Consider the following 18,233-nt stretch of genomic DNA (forward strand, 5'->3'; position numbering starts at 1 on the left):
TACAAGAAATTCATAATAAAAAGAATTAATGTTTCGTTTCCTGCTTGTGTTTAAGATGAGGAAGCCATAGTTTATTTCTAAGACAAGATTATAAAAAGAGAAGAGACCAGTTAGAATTGGGGACGGGAGCACCAGTAGAATCAAGAGTACAAGCAGGAAGGTTAGCTTTGCAAGAAGAAAGAGCTATTTAATTTGCAAAGTCAAATTCCTTGTGCATTTCTTTTTATCCTGTCTCACTTTCTGCTGCTTTGGGAAGAATCTGGAGAAATGCATCTATGGAACCATGTAGGCAAATAGTGAAAAGAAGTTAACCTCAGGTTTAGAAAGTCGTGTACCCAGGAATCTTCCCAAGGCATTCTGAGAGACTTTCCCAAAGCAATCTAATCATGGTTTTACTATCATTTATTAATTATCACGGGAACAGGAACACCAGCAGCTGTCATTATAAAGTCCTTTATAGGCACACTGTAAATATTAAAAGAACATATTAAAATTATACTATGTGCAGCAGCAGCAGCTGATGTTGTTTTATGGAGACAGTATCAGAGACCATGCAGAAGTATCACACTACAACTCCCATGATTCCTATTTCTTATGACTCTCCTGAAATCTGATGCTAAGCCACAATTTTAACCCTTCAATCATAGCAGGGAGTTATTTGACTGATCATATATAGTGAAGCAAACCTTTATCATAAGCCAGGGTGTGTATTTAATGGTTGTAGATGCCATAGTGTACACTCACCAGTCAATTTTCTATCATAAAAATGAGGGCAGGAGGATTTTCTTTGAAGTTTTCCAGAGGAGGAAAGAACTTTTCACCTTTCTTATAGTTAAGACCAGTGTGTAGGAGTGCATCCACAGAGCTGTAGGACCTGTCCAACTTGGCTTGGGCTTGTATCAAGTAGAATGGTCAGTACAGCAAGATGAGACATTTGTCTGACCTGCTTTGTGAAATCCACCAAGAACCAACTTGAAACCTGTTCTGTTTGCCCTGTAAGTCTTGCTTACTCCCCAAAGTTCTCCTCCGAGGGCCCACATGTCTAAAATTTCCATAGGTATAGATTCTATACTTGAGAGAAAGAACTAGATCTAAAAGGTGCCCATCAAGATACAAATAACTAGATGATATCTTGGAAATATTGTTTATTTTATTTGAAGCAATGGTAACATTATTCTTATTATGTAGGAGAATATCCTTATTCTGAGGAGAGGCATTTTGGAGTATTATGGGTGAAGTGTCAGGATACTCAAAATTTACTTTCACATAGTTCTGCAAAATAAAAATACATGGTAAATATGCATATATGCATTCATTGAGATATAAAGTAAATTGGCAAAATGAAAATAATTTTGAATTTAAAGTAGAAGACTTGAAGGTGTTCTTGGTACTATTTTTTTCTATTTTTTTCTATTTATTTTTTAAATTTTTATTTTAAACATTCATTGTGAAGAAGTGGAAAATTTCAAATTCCTGAGCATCTCCTAAACCCACTGAATCAGACTCTCTGGGTATGGAACCTAGAAAGAGACACTGCTGATAAGCACCTGAAGTGAGATTTAGGCAATAATAGATGAAAATCCTCGAGTTATAAAATTAAATGTTAATGGAGGAATAAGCACAATAAATGTGATAAAACAACATTGTATTTTGGGGAGAATAATCAAGTCAGAGACCCCTATTTCTTCTTGATAAAAAAGTGCAATTGAGAGCATGCTTAGCATGTCTGAGGTCCTTGGTCCAATTCCTAGCACCATTACCTACCACAACAAAAAAAGCAATTGAGTTAATGAGGTAGGAATAATGGAACTCTTTAATTGTGTAGAACTGAAACCTAAAAAACTTGGCAGAGTTTCAGTAGAAAACAACAAAAATATCAGGAAGAATTAGGAGAAACCGGGTGACTGTAATCCCAACCACTGGGAATACAGAAGCAGGAAGATTTGCAAGTTTGAGGCCATCCTGGGCAACCTAGCAAGACTCTGTTGCAAACTAAAAAATAAAAAGGCTGGGGAATATAGCTTAGTGGTAGAACATGTCTGGGTTCCATCCCCAGTACTGCAGAAACAAACAACAAAACGGGTTAGGCGAACAAGCACAATGTTCTCTAAATCTAAGCAACTGTTCCTAATTCCTGTGATCAGAAGTTTTTAGTGACTCCCTGCTTCCCTATTACCTGGCCTAGCAGCAAAAATGCCTGTGGAGCTTTAAAAACACACAGAACAATGTCTGCTAACCACCAAGTCTGCTGACCCATTGGAACAGTATTTCTATATTTTAGATGCTCACACGTAATTCTAATACACAAACAGGATTAAAAAGCATTTGCCTCTGGGATGAAGCCCAAATTTTCAGCCAGGCAAACTTCCTCTTCTCAAGGGCAGGAGCCTGTCATGGCCATCTTGGTACCCCAATGAGCCAACCCAATGCCCGACACCAACTAGATTCTAAATAAATATAATTGAACTAATCAATCAGCACAGTAATAGACTTTATTGGAAGCTCTGGGAATTGTATATAATTTGAACGAGGGGAAGGGAGTCTAAGACTGAGTTCAGAGACAGAAAGCAGGAAAAGTAGATGCCAAAAAAAAGTTCACCTGCCTTGCAATTTTCCTTAGACCTATGCCAGAGCATATAATCACTTTGAAGGAGAAGCAGGAAAATGGGGCATAGTGACTCTTCTTGCTATTATCTGCACATCGGGGAACCCCTTCAATTATAGGTTTACACTATTTTCATGACCCTGGGCTCTCTAGGACATGACTTCTTCATGTCCAAAGATACTGTTAAGTCCTATGGTCCCCAGGTCCTTTGATAAGGGCATCCTTTCAGGATCTAGTATGATGTAGAATCTGTTTCTCCATTAAGTTTTCACATTACTTCTTGCCTGAAGTTTGGGCAGGACTCTGTTTCCTTTCAGTGATGTGCTTGTGAGTTACAAAGCACACTTACTGGAAATTCCTGTTCTTTGACTTTTGGACATTTAGGAGTGTGTTTCCCTTAGCAAGTACGCAAGAGGCAGTTGTGACAATTTCCTTGAAAAACATTAACCCAAGCCTTCATCAATAGGAGGGCCACTGGGCTGGGGAGATAGCTCAGTTGGTAGAGTGCTTGCCTTGCAAGCGTAAGGCCCTGGGTTCAATCCCCAGCACCACAAAAAAAAAAAAACAAAAAAAAAAAAACAGGCCACTGGTAAGTATTTCTTTTGGAGAAAAGGAGAAGAACAAAACAATGGGAGGAAAGGAAAGCAATGAAATGAAAATCTGAGCCACTCCAGGAAATGTGGGTGGGGAAGTGAGTCTTGGCTACAGAAAACTAGTATTACAGGAAAGTCCATCCTCTGGTTGGGGTATTATTACTCACTCATTTCATGACTGCAAGCTCTTGAATGTGAACCTGAGATTAAACAAGGTGAAGAGCACCCACTGGCAGGTCTTCAAAATTTGTCCTCTGTTTGCAACATGGAAACCTGACTTTCCTGAGTTCCAGTTGGAAGAGTTTTGTGCACATTATTTCCAAGATTTCTTCCAGTTCTTCTGGCCTCTGTGCTTTCTTTCCATTCCAATTTATTATACCCACTGCTAAAATTTTTGGCTCATGGAAACCTTTAAGAAGCTCATGAAAATTCAGGACCTTCTGAACACCCACAATATTTGCACACATTTCAGGGGGTTCACGGACTCCTCTGAAACGACTCCTGTAAACCCATACCATCCTAATCTGCTTAAAACTCCACATTGCCTACCACATACATTTTTAAAACCCGATGGCTGCTATTCAAAACTCCCCACACGTATGCTGCCTATCCTTCCAAAAGCGATTCCTAAAATTCATTCATTTAACTTACACGAATTGAATTATTTACTCTTTATGAAACATTAAAATTATACATTTTATGTATTCATATATATGTTTGTATATATGTGTAAATATAAAACGGAAAATAATACATTGTAAACAGAAAGGTATCAAAGATGCATAACATGCAGGACTTGCTGTTAAGGAGCTTACAATCTAGAGTGAAGAAGTAAATAAATCTTGATAACAAAATTAAAAGTGGCAACAGCTGCAGCACAATGTTGTTTGATTACCTAGTAGCTATCTTCTTCTTATTTCTTGCTATAAGGACATAGATTTTGTCCCATTGTTCAGTTATCCTGGGCATAACTGATTTTAGTCAGCTCTTTAAAAGGGAAACAGTGAAAGAGAATTCTTTTATGTGTTTGCAGGGTGGGTACTAGGGATTGAACCAAGTTACATCTCCAGTCTTTTTAATTTTATTTTGAAATAGTCTTGCTAGATTGCTGAGGCTGGCCTTGAACTTGTGGTCCTCCTGCCAAAGCCTCCCAGTAGCTGGGATTATATTCATGACTGTGCCCAATAGAGAATCCCTTTTTTCTACTGTGGACAGTAGTATGTGAAGAGTGAAACATAATGTCTGGAGCTGCAACAACCATGTTGTGACTGAGAGGAGTTTTAGCTTGCAGAGGATATCATGAAACTGATAGAGAAGAAAGAGGAAGGAAGCTATATCCCGGGTGATATGGTAGAGCTGCTGATTTGACCATCTAAAAAATTAGCTGCCCTTCAGACTTCTAGTGAACTAATAAATCCCTTTATAATTTAATGCACTCTGCATTGTGTTTTCTGGAACTTGAGTTGAAAGCATCCTCAGTATTACCTGAAAACAGGCATGGATAATGGGTTTTAGGATAGATGACTAGTTGACATACTCTATATTTACATATGTATAAAAGTCTATGTATCTACTTATATACATATATAAGTATACATCTTTTTCCATCTTGAATCCTTGTGACATGGTAGGAAATAAATTGAGCTTAGGAGTCATTTATCTTCTATCACTCCCTCGAAGTGACACTTCGAAAAGTTTGTCTGAGCCTTAGCATCCTCATCAATAAAATGATAATATATTCACTACTTCATACATTCCATGAGGATTAAATTAAATAATATAAAGTTCTTGGCACAGTGCCTCACAGACACATGATATGTGTTAAGTATATGATATCTATTGATTTTGTTTCTTACATGCAAACAAAAAAATATTGAGTACCTTTCCTAGGCATTGATTACAATGATTAAAAACCCCAATATGAATTCTGTTCTCATGAATCTTACAATTTGATTAATGTTGTTGCAAATAAAAGTATAATTTATGAATTTAGATAAGAGGTATGATGTAAAGGTAAACAGTACCATTAAGTCATGTGAGAAATGCACCTGACCTTGTCGGAAGCTAAGAAAGGTTTCACTGCAAAAGTGGAGTTTGAGTTTGAGAACAGGGGTGTGGTGGAGAGGTCATCACTCAAGGCTAAACAACAAATGGAAAGCAAAAACATGTAGTTACTTTTTCCTGAGTGGTAGGCTTCTAAGGTCAGATCATCACGCAACCATTTATTCTTATTCTCTGTACCTAGCACAGTAACTGGCTCATCATAAACACTCAAATATTTTGGACTGACTGAATGAAACTCCTCTAACTCTCAATGTCCATGGAGAGAGAGAGTATAAAATATCTCCTCCTGGGAGATAAGGGATGGGAAGCACCCAAACACACAGTAAGTCCTCAATAATTGGTAGCTATTATTATTACTGCTATTATTATTGTCTTATAATTTGCATATATTATCTCTGCTACTACATTATAAGCCTTGGGGTGACATCTTATTTATCTTTGAACATTCTAAGGTTCTTAGCACGATGTCTTACATAGAATAAATTCCCTGTTAAAAAAATCAGAGCATAATTGACATCTTAATTATAAATTCAGTTGACAGGATAAGGAAATTGTACTGCCCACCTTGGTAGAGGATTATACTTCCAAGCCCCATTGAAATCAGGTTTGTCATATGATTTGCTTTGACCAAATAAATATGATGAAAGTCCTTTGTGGTACATCTAGGAAAATCTTTAATTAAACCATTCACCATATTCCCACACTTTGTTTCAGACAGGAAGACCATTATTATTCCAGAGTGTGGAATGGGTCACTGTGCTCCAGTCCAGAGTGTGGGTCCTGGAGGAATGTGGTACAGAGATACAGTCAACCTGTGATGAGTTCATCCTGTGAGCAAGAAACAAACCTGTGTCTTTGTGTGACAAAAAAAAAAAAAAAAAAAAAAAAAAAAAAAATATATATATATATATATACACACACACACTGAGAAAATAACTTATCGAAGCTACGTTAACTACTCACTGAAGGGAACATTTAATGCCAAGTTTTTAGAACACAGATAAAATATATAGAGAAAACCTCTAAAAGTTGTTGTAAGAACACCCAACATCATGTGTGGAGGAAAGAAACAAAAAAACCCTGTTGCAGAATATTTATGCAGATAATTAAAATTACACAGCTTTTAATGTCACCACTCAATCTACAATAATCAATCTCTAGCATACTTTCCTGTTTCACTCCTTTGCATACCACTTATAGCTATCTAATATTTTTCCTTTTCAGTTGATTGATGGATGAATTGATTGACTTTTGAGAACTATGTCTCACCTGGGATGGAAGTGCCACAGGAGTGGTACTTTTGGTGTATTCGCAGCCCCTGGAGTTATATTTTGCACACAAATAAATACATCCTGATGCATACAAAAATAATACAATGTACTGCTTATGGATGTATATAGAAGTGCAAAAATATAACTAGGAATTGAAAGTATAAACAAAAATCTTCAGGGGGTAGAATTGGGGTGGGTGGGAGTTTGAGGGAGGGTACTCAGCACAGTGGTTGAAGGGAAATTTCTTTATATCCCAAATGCTTTCTTTCTTTTAAAAAAATGACTAAATAGAGAAGATGGCAAAATGATCATCTGGTCATGAGAATTTTTGTGTTTGTTATAGAATCCTTTTGTACTTCTTTTTATGTCTTAAATATCTCAAAACAAATTTAAAAAAATAAAAAAGAGGAACGTCTGAAGGAAGAAGAGTGAATTAATACCTCATGGTTTTACAGGATCTAAGGCTCTCTGAAGTGCTGTTACCTAAAGTTGATCATCCTAATAATATTGAGGTAATTATTATCAACCTTTTTTTATGAGAGGAAAATGAGGCCAGCATTTATGAAGGGGCTTGCCATGAAGCCTAAGCAAGTCAGGGCAATGTTTGACTGAGAACCCAGGGATGATTTCTATTTAAGAAATGACACCAATATGCTTCAGATGTGCAAGGTAGGTAAGAGGTAAGGAGTTGTTTTCTCTGAGGCCTGTAGGTAGGAGACCTAAATTTCAATTGATGGAGAGCCAATGAGCAAATATTTTAATGCAAATGGAAAGTATGTTCCATACGATCTTAGGCAAGTTTTTAAACTTTTTAAAGACTTCCTTTTCTCACCTCTAAAATGGGGTGATTACCTACATCATAAGGTTTTTGCAAGGGTTAGATTGTGTACTTTCTATAAAACACATAGCACATTATCTGGACATTATAGATGGCTGATATTTGTGTGTTTCCTCCCAGTTTCTTACACTCCCACATGTTACATTGAACCATTGAAAACTGCCCATTTTACATGTCAAACTGGTTGTAAATGGAGCGAGGTTCACACTTTCGCTCCATGAATGAGCTCTGATGCAGCCATCAGCTATCCCATCTGGAATTTACATGTGAGCAAAGGGCAGATCAGAGTTTGAATAAAAGAGAGAAGTGTTTGGAGCCTGGGCTTGAGAGTCTATTTGCAAGTAAGATAAAAGGGGTCTGCAAGGATGTGAGGAGAAGGAGATTCCAATTGGCCAAGATAGGTTTATGTAAATAGGGTTAGGCAGTTGCAAACTAGACAGCTGCTCAATAGCTTTTGGCATCAAAATACATTGACCAGCTGGGATATCACTAATATTGAACAATTTTATCCTTATGACCACATCTTGGCCAATTAGATTGTCTTTGACCACCAAAGGGTATAATATATTCTGTTGTAAATGTCACATGTGTATCTATGTAGCTCATATTCTATTACATTGATGCATTTCATAATACACACTAAATATAAAAGCATTTCCTTCTTTGGAACATCATGTTAGATGGTGTGATTAAAGAGGAATAGAATTAAAGTGTAAATTAATTTCTTTTAAAAAATAATTGGTCATTACTCCAGGAAACATCTGTGTGTGTATATGTGTGTGTGTGTGTGCACGTGTGCACTTACACATGTGCGTACTGAAGTAAAGGAATCCAAATCAAGTAATTTTTTAAAATAAATTTTTGAAGAATTACAAAAAAATAATCTGACTGGGGGAAATCAATTCTGCACAATGTATACATACAAAAAAAAATACAGGCAGGAGAATCAATTGCTAAATGACAATGGTTGAAAGGCTTAAAATACAGGCTGCCTTACAAAGTCAGAAGAAACCCATGCGTCAGTGTCGTAAGTCCACAAAGACACTTCAGAAATACTTGTAGCTGGCTCATCTCCCAATGGTACCTTTAAATTATGAGACAGGCAAAACAAATAAGGACCAAATCCAAGATATTTATATGCCACAACATTTCCCAGAATGTGTCATACACTAAAATTTAATACATCAAAACTTTTAGAATAGTTTCAGAACTTTTCATTGTGGCCTTTGCTGAGTAGACTTCATTATATTAAGTTTTATACAACAGTCCAAAACAGCCATTCAAACACAGAAACCTTACTTATTACCTAATCCGAAAGACGTGGATATTTCACCTATAAATTATTTCATTTCAAATCATTTGCAATTTACTTAATTTGACCTCTGCTGAATTGCTCATTTACTTTCATTAGCATTTCTGGAATGACCTTTAATCATGGTTCTGCTCATGTAGTTTTCCTTTCTCATAATATAGGTAGCTATTTGGCTACCAACAATTGTTCCTCTTCCCTATGTAAACTGCTAAAAGTAGTATCAATGTTACTTCTTCAAAGACACCAGACATTAAGAACTTTATATGGGAGGGCAAGTGCACACCTGTAATCCCCACCATTTAGGAGACTGAGGCAGGAGGATCACAATTTTGAGGCCTTCAGGAACTTAGCAAGACCCTGCCTCAAAACATTTTAAAAAGAACTAGGGTTGTAGTTCAGTGGCAGAGCACCCCTGGGTTCAATCCCTAGTACCAAAAACAAATTTTAAAAGGAGGAGGAGAGGGAAGAGAAATCAAACAAGATACTTTTTACATTTATGGAAAGAATCATCTAATGGAAGTCAAAACATTCCCTGAATCACAAGGGCAGCTACAAGCATGAGAAATCCCTTCTAAAAATATGTCAGCTTTTTATTTTTATTTTTTTCCTGCTGGTGATTTGACAAGCTATTGAAAAAAGCCCATTTTTATGGTCTAGTTTATTTCTTTTCCTTAGATAGAAAGTTTTTACAAAATTTGGAGAAAAATTATGTATCAGTAGTGGAAAGGACTTTAGCAATCAACTGGGACAAGTCCCTCATTTGCAGATGAAATGCTTTAGATGGTGGGGTTTTCTACATCTTATTAACATTTTACAACCAGTTAGTGGCAGAGCCAACACTAGATACCAAACGTCCACCAATAAGTTGAAAAATACCATTTCCTCTAAATCTTGCAATTACTTTTTAAACCACCTTTCCCTTTAAACAATAAGTACCCACTAACATTTCCAGACTGAACGGTTGCCTTGATGGTGCAGTTTGCTTTGCAAAGGTCATAGTGGGAGAACTTTTAAGTGGAACCCCCTGGAATATAGGAATCCTGGGAGCCAGCCTGTTGGAGGTGTCTGTCTCCATGCTTTGTCTTCACCGTGCACTGGCACTCCTCCACCTGCATCACCAGCTTGACCACGGGGGCCAGGCCAGTGCAGTTCAGCTGCAAGTGCACCGTAGTGAACTTGGCAGGGGAGCAGTGGGAGCAGACTGTAGGGGGTTGTGGCGCCCCTCCAGGAAGACGAACAGACCCACACTTCCCGAAGCAAAGGTTGTTCTGGACAACGACTTTTTCACAGTCTTCATGGGTGATGGTCTAAAAGACAAACACATTTCCATTACGTTATCTTGAGTCATTTCCCTAATGCACATGATGCAGAGAAGCTAGCGAGTGTAAGTCAGGATAACAGACTAAAATTTCCACAACTTTTCCATTTTGGATACATTTTATAATGTCCAATTGACAGTATCTATTAGGGCATAAAGCCACCTCGACTAAATTTATTAAGCAACTTATTAGCCTTTAGGGTATCCTCAGGTTAACATGAAAATAATTTGTATATACATGTCAGACTAAGAGTTTTTCTAGTTGAATGGGACCAGTTGGAAAAATTTTAATGACAAACTTCTTATTTAAGTACTCTGTGTTAGTATTCTATCCCTCACAGTACATTGCCCAGAGTAGGTTCTCTTTACAGGTTTTGTTCAATTCATCATAGAATAGACCAGAATGTTACCAGTTTAATTCTGTCCTATTTTGCAGGGCCTGTAGTACATTCACATCTACAAAGTTGTATGCAGCAGAATTCTAATGCACGTGCCTGTTACATTGTCTTTGCCTCTCATAACCTCATACACCTAGTTTTATGTGCCTTCCAAAATATGTAAGAATCAAACATCTTAATTATAATTTAATTAGCAATATAATTCAAAATAAGAATTTCAAAGGCAATTTGATGTCTCAATTCTTAGAAGTAATTTTCTAATTGCACATGGGCCAACAAAGCAGACATTATTATTTGACAATTGACTTGTCAGTACTACATATCCTTGCCTTTTCAAGCAGAATACTTAACTGCCTCACACAGCCAATTGCCTGATAATACTGCCTGCTTAATTGGGTAGAGTTACTGGACTGTGAAATTTTACTCTTCCCTGCATAGATTTTGGTTCAACATCTTCATGTTTAAGTATCTGATACAATTTCTCAGTTTTAATTTAACATTTGAAAAGGAGATGGGTTTACCAGGACTGGAAGAAATAGATAATAGCATGCACTTTTATCTTGATAGAATTGGAGTTGATTGTGATAAGTATGTATTGATCAATAATACAACATAAATCAGGAGATAGGGTAGGGTAGGAGATGTCACTTCACATCAGCATTATGTTTTGAAAGCTTATATGAAGGTAAGTTAAACTAAATCATTTTCTATCATAGCACTAGAAACAACACAGCAACTTTTGCTCCGAGAATCTCAATATAATTTGAAGTTGTGGGATAGTGTTTTAAAAGTTGGATGCTTCAACAACTATTAAAGAAGACTTTCATAAACCTATAGTTAGGTGTGAAATAGAGAAATTAAGATCATCACAAATGAATGTGAGATTTGTTTGGGGAAGAATTCAGTATGTCCCACTTTATCTACAGATGGAGTTGACCTGTTCATCCACGTCCCAGTACAGCACAGAGATGGAGCTACAAACAAGTCCTGGTGATTGCTCTGTATTCCCAGTTTCCTAACTAAGGCCACCATCTTACTTCTCTGGATAGAACACCCCGGTGTAAAAACAAATAAAACATAGCTCTGTGTCATCAATATGATGATTACTCATATTGACAATACTGTTACACGATTCTTATAGTGTTTCTGGCATGCCAAGAAATAACAGAGATGAGAAGGAAATTAAGGGAATATGATCAGGTTTTGCCAAATCCTATGCTGTCTCTCTAGGACCAAGTTTGAAGTTAGGCAAGACGGACTCCCCACAGTTTCTTCCCTTCCTCTCTACCTGTCCCAGCTGTCCCCACTCCTGCAAACCCTTATCTATTCTTCCCCCAGGACACATACCTGGCTGAAGGGAACTGTCCTACAAGTCTCCCAATGCACTTCGTGGCTTTTGATGGGCAAGATGACCCCCTGAGAGGCTGGACCCTTTCTGAACATGAAGTGGTGCCAGAATTTCTTGGCTTCTTCTCGAAGAGGAGATTTCTCCACTTTCTTCCCACCGGTTGGCTGAAGGAGGTCCTGGCTTCCGGATGGAGAATGCTCACTTTCCATGTCCCCAGGAGGATACAGTTCTCTCTCAGGCTTCTTCCAGAATCTGCTAAACCTGGACAGCATCTTCTCTCTCTGCCTCTGGTCTTCCCCTGCCAGGCTGGTGCCTATCAGGTGTGGCACTGCCACAAACAGATCTGGCTTGTCCTCAGGTTCCTCTTGGTTGCCAGTGGGGAGCTCTCGGCGGCTCCTTTCTAGGAGCAGAAGGGAAGGAGAACTATGACTTCTGCCATTGTCCAGGCGGCAGCCAGCCTTCCCCAGAGGCAGCAGCACAAGCAGTTGAAGTAAGAGCAGATGCATGCTATCAGGGCCTAAGATTCCTCTTAGTTCACAGATGGTGGGGCCCAAAGAGGCTCATTCTGCAGGACTGTGAACAAGACAGTCTATATATAAAGACCTGCCTGGCGGGATGGAAGGCAGGTGGTCAGTAGTCAGGCAGAGTAAACACATCCATTGTTTGCTTGCATTATGTAGTGCTAATGGTGTCTTGCCTTCACTTCGATTTTGTGTATTTTAGAAGGTCTCAGTGAAAGCCTGAGACCCAGGGGGTAATTAGCTGACAGTTTAGCTCTCTGTCTGAGATTTAAAGAGCTGTATTAACAAAAACAACCCATTCTTTTCCCGGATTTCCCATCACTGTTATTAGAGGGAAGAGAGTCAGCTAACATTTGGTGTGTTTCTGTATTGTGTTGGAATAGAATAGACGTGGTATGTTTTTATGAGAGAAGTGTATAAGATAAAAATCAAGGGCACACATTTAACAAAAGACCAGGACTTTAGGAAAGCTATTTAAATAAGCGCACACACACACACACACACACACACACACACACACACACACACACAACTAAAGAATTATATCAAAATGGCATGGAAAGGAAAGAAAAAGATAGAGGGATATTAACTTTGTTGAGCAAGAGATTTATTACCTTTTACTTCCATGTGGATTAAGGTTGTTGATTTTGTGTAGTAATGGAGTAAAGGGAATATATTATCCTTTTCCCCACATGGAAACTCATAATTTGCAAGTTAATACTCTCCCATTAAGTAGCAAATACTGGGTGCTAAATTTCACAATTGTTCAGGTCTTCAGTAAACTCTTCCAATTGTCCACAAATTTCTCAGCAAGGATCCTAAGATATATCAGCTGACAGCTCATCAGTCTTCAGTGAGGATGGGGAAATGGCTCTCCAACCCCCCCTTATCAACTTATTTTTCTTTCTTTAAACAAAGAGCTAGACTTGGGAACATGAATTCTAAGAACCAGATTTGATGGCTTCAGGGTGTGAAGCTGGTTGCTCTCAGTTCCTTACCTTACTGAAATCCACATCTTCTTCCTTTATTCTACACTAATTGATGATCAGGTTAAATAAGATAGAGACAGACACAAGTTTTCAGGGATCAAAGGAAAACTTGTTAAATCATTGTCTGATATCAGCCAAGGGATGAGAAACAGCTGCAAATGTGCAACCCCAGAATTGAATCCAATCAACTCACCACACCATTCCAACAGCATTCCCTCTGGGAATCAACACGGTAATTTACTTATATTCATTCCCCTTTTAACTCAATCATCACATTCCCTTCTTCACTAACACAAGTAATCCTGGAATATGTTCCCTCTTTTTAAAGGAATGATTGAAACTTTCTTTCCAAAGAGTGATCCATTGGAATAGTTCTTCTAGGCATTTATGTTCTACCTTGATACTCACGCCTGAGGTAAAGCCTTAGGTAAGTCCCTTTACTTGGAATAATGAACTATTTTTAAGTAGACTATCATTTTTTTTTCAAAATTCTATGAGAAAAGATATATTTTACCTGCACCAAATACCTGTGCTAACCTTCATTTAAGATGCCACTGAACTATACTAAATTAATATTAATATTTTGCCCATTTCTTTGAAATCACTCTTGTTTTTCAAAAATTGCCTGCTATTTGGAAATTAGTCCCTGCTCTCATGAAGGTTATATAGTCTAGTGATGTTATACACTCACTAACTTTATTGTATTATCTGTAGGAATATGAGTTAACCACTTTTAATTACCTCCTAAGTTCCCCTTCCTCTGAATCCAAATGTTGATGCTTATAAATGTCATTTAAAAATTACTCCAGCTGAGGTGGTACACACCTGCAATCCCAGCAAGTCAGGAGGCTGAGGCAGAAGGATTGCAAGTTAGAGGCCAGCCTCAGCAACTTAGTGAGACCCTAAGGATTTGGCAAGACCCTGTCTCTTAGTTTAAAAAAAAAAAAAGGGGGATGTGCTCAGTGGTTAAGTGCACCTGGGTTAAATCCCCATACCAAAATAAAAATTTTAAAAAAAATCACTTATGGACAATATCCTTTTAATGTTCTGTCATTCCTGTTGAGAAAATGTACAAATATCCCGAAAGGCAAATTTAGCAAAGAAAAGCTTGTAATGAGGACAATGAAACAAACCTGATTCTGTTAGTTCACTTTTGCAGCTAAAGACAGATGACTCTCATCTTTTTCACCACCACATGTTCTCATCAATTCTAAAGGTATATAGTCTACCCTTTTTCTTCTTCTTCTTCTTTTTTTTTTTTTTTTTTTTTTATTTCATTTAGAGACAGGGTCTCACTGAGTTGCTTAGGGCCTCACTAAATTGCCGACCTTGAGATGCTCCTCTCTCTTCCCCCCCAGCCCTAGAGTCTACTCTTAAGGACATAAATAAGTATTTCGTAGCTTTTAGCAAAACTGTGTGGCCTCTGTTGGTCTTCAGTTGGTACCAGCAATTAGTTTCCTCCCAGTTTGGGTGAACCAAATGGAGATAGGTCTGGAGGAGGCCTCTACACACAGCAGGAAGCTGTTGTGAAGAGAGCATCACAAATTGTTGGTATACTGTGTACCAAATGCCACAATGAAACACAGGCCTGAGCTTGCAAGAATGAATCCAAAAGGCAAAACCCGCTTCCTGGGCCAACCTCAGGCATGCATGAGAGCCAGGGGGGCCAGTCTCAGCATTCGTTCACTCCAATTTGCAGTTGATGCTCAGCATGTTCTGACTCTGTTTTCAACTTGGCCTGGTTTTCGGAAGCTTTCAGATGTCGTTTGAATTCCTACAGGGCTTCATGAAGATACCTAAATAAAATGTTTCTGTGTGCTAGTGACACTTAGAAAACAGACAGGGAAACAGGACTGCGAAACCCAAGGTGTTGAAGATGGGTGTCTTGGTGCCTTTTTAGAGAAGCCTTTGAAAAGACAGTAATAGCTACATTTTCTGTCTTTACAGAGTCTCAGAAGGAAACTAGAAAGATGTTCAGTGCTCTCTGAGGGGAAACAGCAAGGCTAATGCTTTTCTGAAAACCACAATCTCAAACAACAAAAGTTGGGAACCCGTGTTGAGGCAGAAGATGGTCATGACACTTAAACAGGACAACCCAACCAGGGAGAAGGAATTCAGGTTAATGGAATCATGGGAGAAATATATTTCAGATGCGTACCATTCCTTCATAACTACCTCTTTTTACAAAATGTAGAATAGCAATTGTATTGTGGGAGTTTAGATTATTTTTAAAAACCCAAAAGGCGGAATTTTATTTATTTATTTATTTATTTATTTTTGGCTCTGGAGATTGGACCAGGGGAATTCTACCTTTGAGTTATACCCCCAGCCCTTTTTAATTTTTATTTGCAGACAGGGTCTCACAAGGTTGCCCAGGCTGGCCTTGAAATTTTGATCCTCCCTCAGCCTCCCAAGTAGCTGGGAATACAGGTGTGCACCCAACTGGAAAATCTTTTTCTCTTGTTTTCTAAACCACAGAGGAAGGGGTAGAGTGAGTGGTTTCCCCTTAAAGGCTTTTTATCAGTAATTTAGTTTAGCGACTTATTTAAAATGTAGAACTCTTCTTGCTACCCTCCCCCTGTCCTTTCTATGGAAAGTACACAACAGAAGAGCCTCATTCCCCAGTATTCAGTCCCCATGTACAGGACTCATGCATCCATTCATATAGTCTATATTTGAATGCTAACATTCAAATATGCTAGGTGAGGGTGTCCTTGTCCAGGTCTCATGGATTTTGCAATCTATAGTGAAAATCTAGTTCAAAATAAGTAATAGAAGGAAATTTTATACAAGGAAAACCATTCCTGTACTTATCAGGAATTTTCAAGTACAGTCAAATGCCAAAGACACAGTGGAAGGACAGTCTTGTGTTAATTTTATTGAGTAAATGCTTTTTGAGTATGAGGGAGCACAATAAACCTGGTACAATCAATTAATCTTATTGTTTGCAGGAGGTACAGGGCATTGAACCCAGGAGTGCTTTACTACTGATCTGTATCCCCAGTCCTTTTACTTTTAATTCTGAGACAGGGTCTTGCTAAGTTGCTTAGGCTGGCCCCAAACTTGTGATGTTCTTGCCTCAGTCTCCCAAGTCACTGGGATTATAGGAGTGATCCACTGCATCTGGCAAATTTTGATTATTTTTGTGTAAATAATAAATTCATATAGAAACAGGATTCAAATAATACAAAAATGCATATGAACAATAGGTCTTCAGACACCCCACCCTGCCCTGTCTACATGGGCTGCCCATCCTTGCTATGGAAGCAACACATCATTGGTTTTTTAAATCTATCTTTTTTTTTTTTTAATTTCTTTTTAGTTGTCAATGGACCTTTATTTTATTTATCTACACGTGGTGCTGAGGTTTGAACCCAGGGCCTCACACATGCCAGGCAAGTGCTCTACCGCTGAGCACAACTCCAGCCCTAAATCTATCTTTTTAACTATCACCCAAAGAGACAAAAATGTGTAATTCATAGAAAAGTTCAAATATTACATGGTTTAATGGCCTATAAAAATTCCTCATTTTCATTTTTTTTTGGGGGGGGGCAGTAGGTATTGGGAACTGAACCTGAGGCGCTTTAGCACTGAGCTACATCCCTAGTCCTCTTTAATTTTTATTTTGAAACGGTCTTGCCAAATTGATGAGTCTCACTAAAGTTGCCAAGATTGACCTTGAACTTGCAATCCTTCTACCTCAGCCTCCCAAATTGCTGATATTACAGGCAAGTGCCACCACACCCATCTCCCATTTCCACTTTTAGGCACTAAATTAAATTGTACTGTTTGTAGTTTCAGTGATCTCATGCCCTCTGTCCAGGACAACTCCATACCATTGAGAAATATTTAAGGTTTTCTTTCTTTCTTTTTTTTTTTCAACAGAGGTTGTATCTATTACTTCACACAAGTTACAGACAATTCCTTAACGTGTGTAGTCAGCAGCTTACCAAAAGTACAAAAAGAGTTTCCACAAATCTGAGAGGTGGCCCAAGGCAAGATGTCTTTCACTGTGTCCCACCTTCCCAACAGCCCACTGTATACACCTCTTTTTACAGCCAATCCAGGATGCCTGAGTCTAAACTCTGTCATGCTCCTTTTCCTTCATCCTTTAAAGTTGCCCTGTTTTTCATTCTGCTGAAAGCTGCTCTCAGAGCTGAGCCATGTAAATGGAAGTAACTCTGGATGTAAAGCCAGAAAAACTAAGTCTGATTCCTGGGTCTGCTTTACAGCTTGCAAACTACCTGTTCTCAGGCACTAACTTTATGTGCCTAAACATCACCAGGGACAATACTGCTTTCCCTGTCTTCCTCATCTAGCTTGTTACATTTATTTTCACCCCAAATCCTCGTATCATTCTGAGTGACCTCAGTGCCCACAGGGAGGAGTCTGATAATTGTATATTGAGATCATCCCATTAGTTTAATACGGATGTCCCATTCAGTTCCCTGAGATTTAATGACCTCCATTCCAAGTGGCCTCCTCACCCCATGACATTCTGACCATTATTATTATGCAGAACTGCTGCCCTCTGAATTATGACTCCATATCATACTGACTCATAACCAATCCTGTCATCTCAGTTCTCTCAGTGGCTCCTACAACATCTGTTTTCTGCTTTATCCCCACCAGAGTACTCCCACAATTGTAATTAAATAATTTTTTGTGTTAACATTTGTTTAACATCTGTCTCCACTAGAGTTGAATGTCTGTGAAAGTATCAGCTGATTCTTTCTTAGTTACACTCTCAGGCTGTAGTAAATGCTCAGAAATGTTGGCTTACTACGGAATGAACGAGTTAATCAATCAATGAATATCTATAAGGTCTCTGCTCTTCATTTTCTTCTCCATCCAGTTTGGATTTCATGATCCATCACTTCAAACCTCTGTCCCACCTTTCTTGCCTTTATTCATTCTCTTGCACCCAATCCAATATAATTCCAACCCTGGAGACACCCAGCGCTGCACGTTCCCTG

The 18,233-nt window shown here is 38.3% G+C and overlaps 1 protein-coding gene across 1 annotated transcript; it reads right to left on the reverse strand.

Moving 5' to 3' along the window:
• Positions 1-9,693: 9,693 nt before the first annotated feature.
• On the reverse strand, positions 9,694-12,268 carry CER1 (cerberus 1, DAN family BMP antagonist; the record flags this gene model as incomplete). Its single annotated transcript, XM_079112179.1, has 2 exons — positions 11,747-12,268; positions 9,694-9,990 (listed from the first exon to the last, which is right to left on the reverse strand). Exons 1-2 carry the CDS (start codon positions 12,251-12,253, stop codon positions 9,694-9,696), a joined length of 804 nt encoding a protein of 267 aa, XP_078968305.1. The 5' UTR covers positions 12,254-12,268.
• Between the last annotated feature and the right edge of the window lie 5,965 nt (positions 12,269-18,233).

This window comes from Sciurus vulgaris (genome assembly GCF_902686455.1).
Source record: "Sciurus vulgaris genome assembly, chromosome: 15".
Classification (NCBI taxonomy): Eukaryota; Metazoa; Chordata; class Mammalia; order Rodentia; family Sciuridae; genus Sciurus; species Sciurus vulgaris.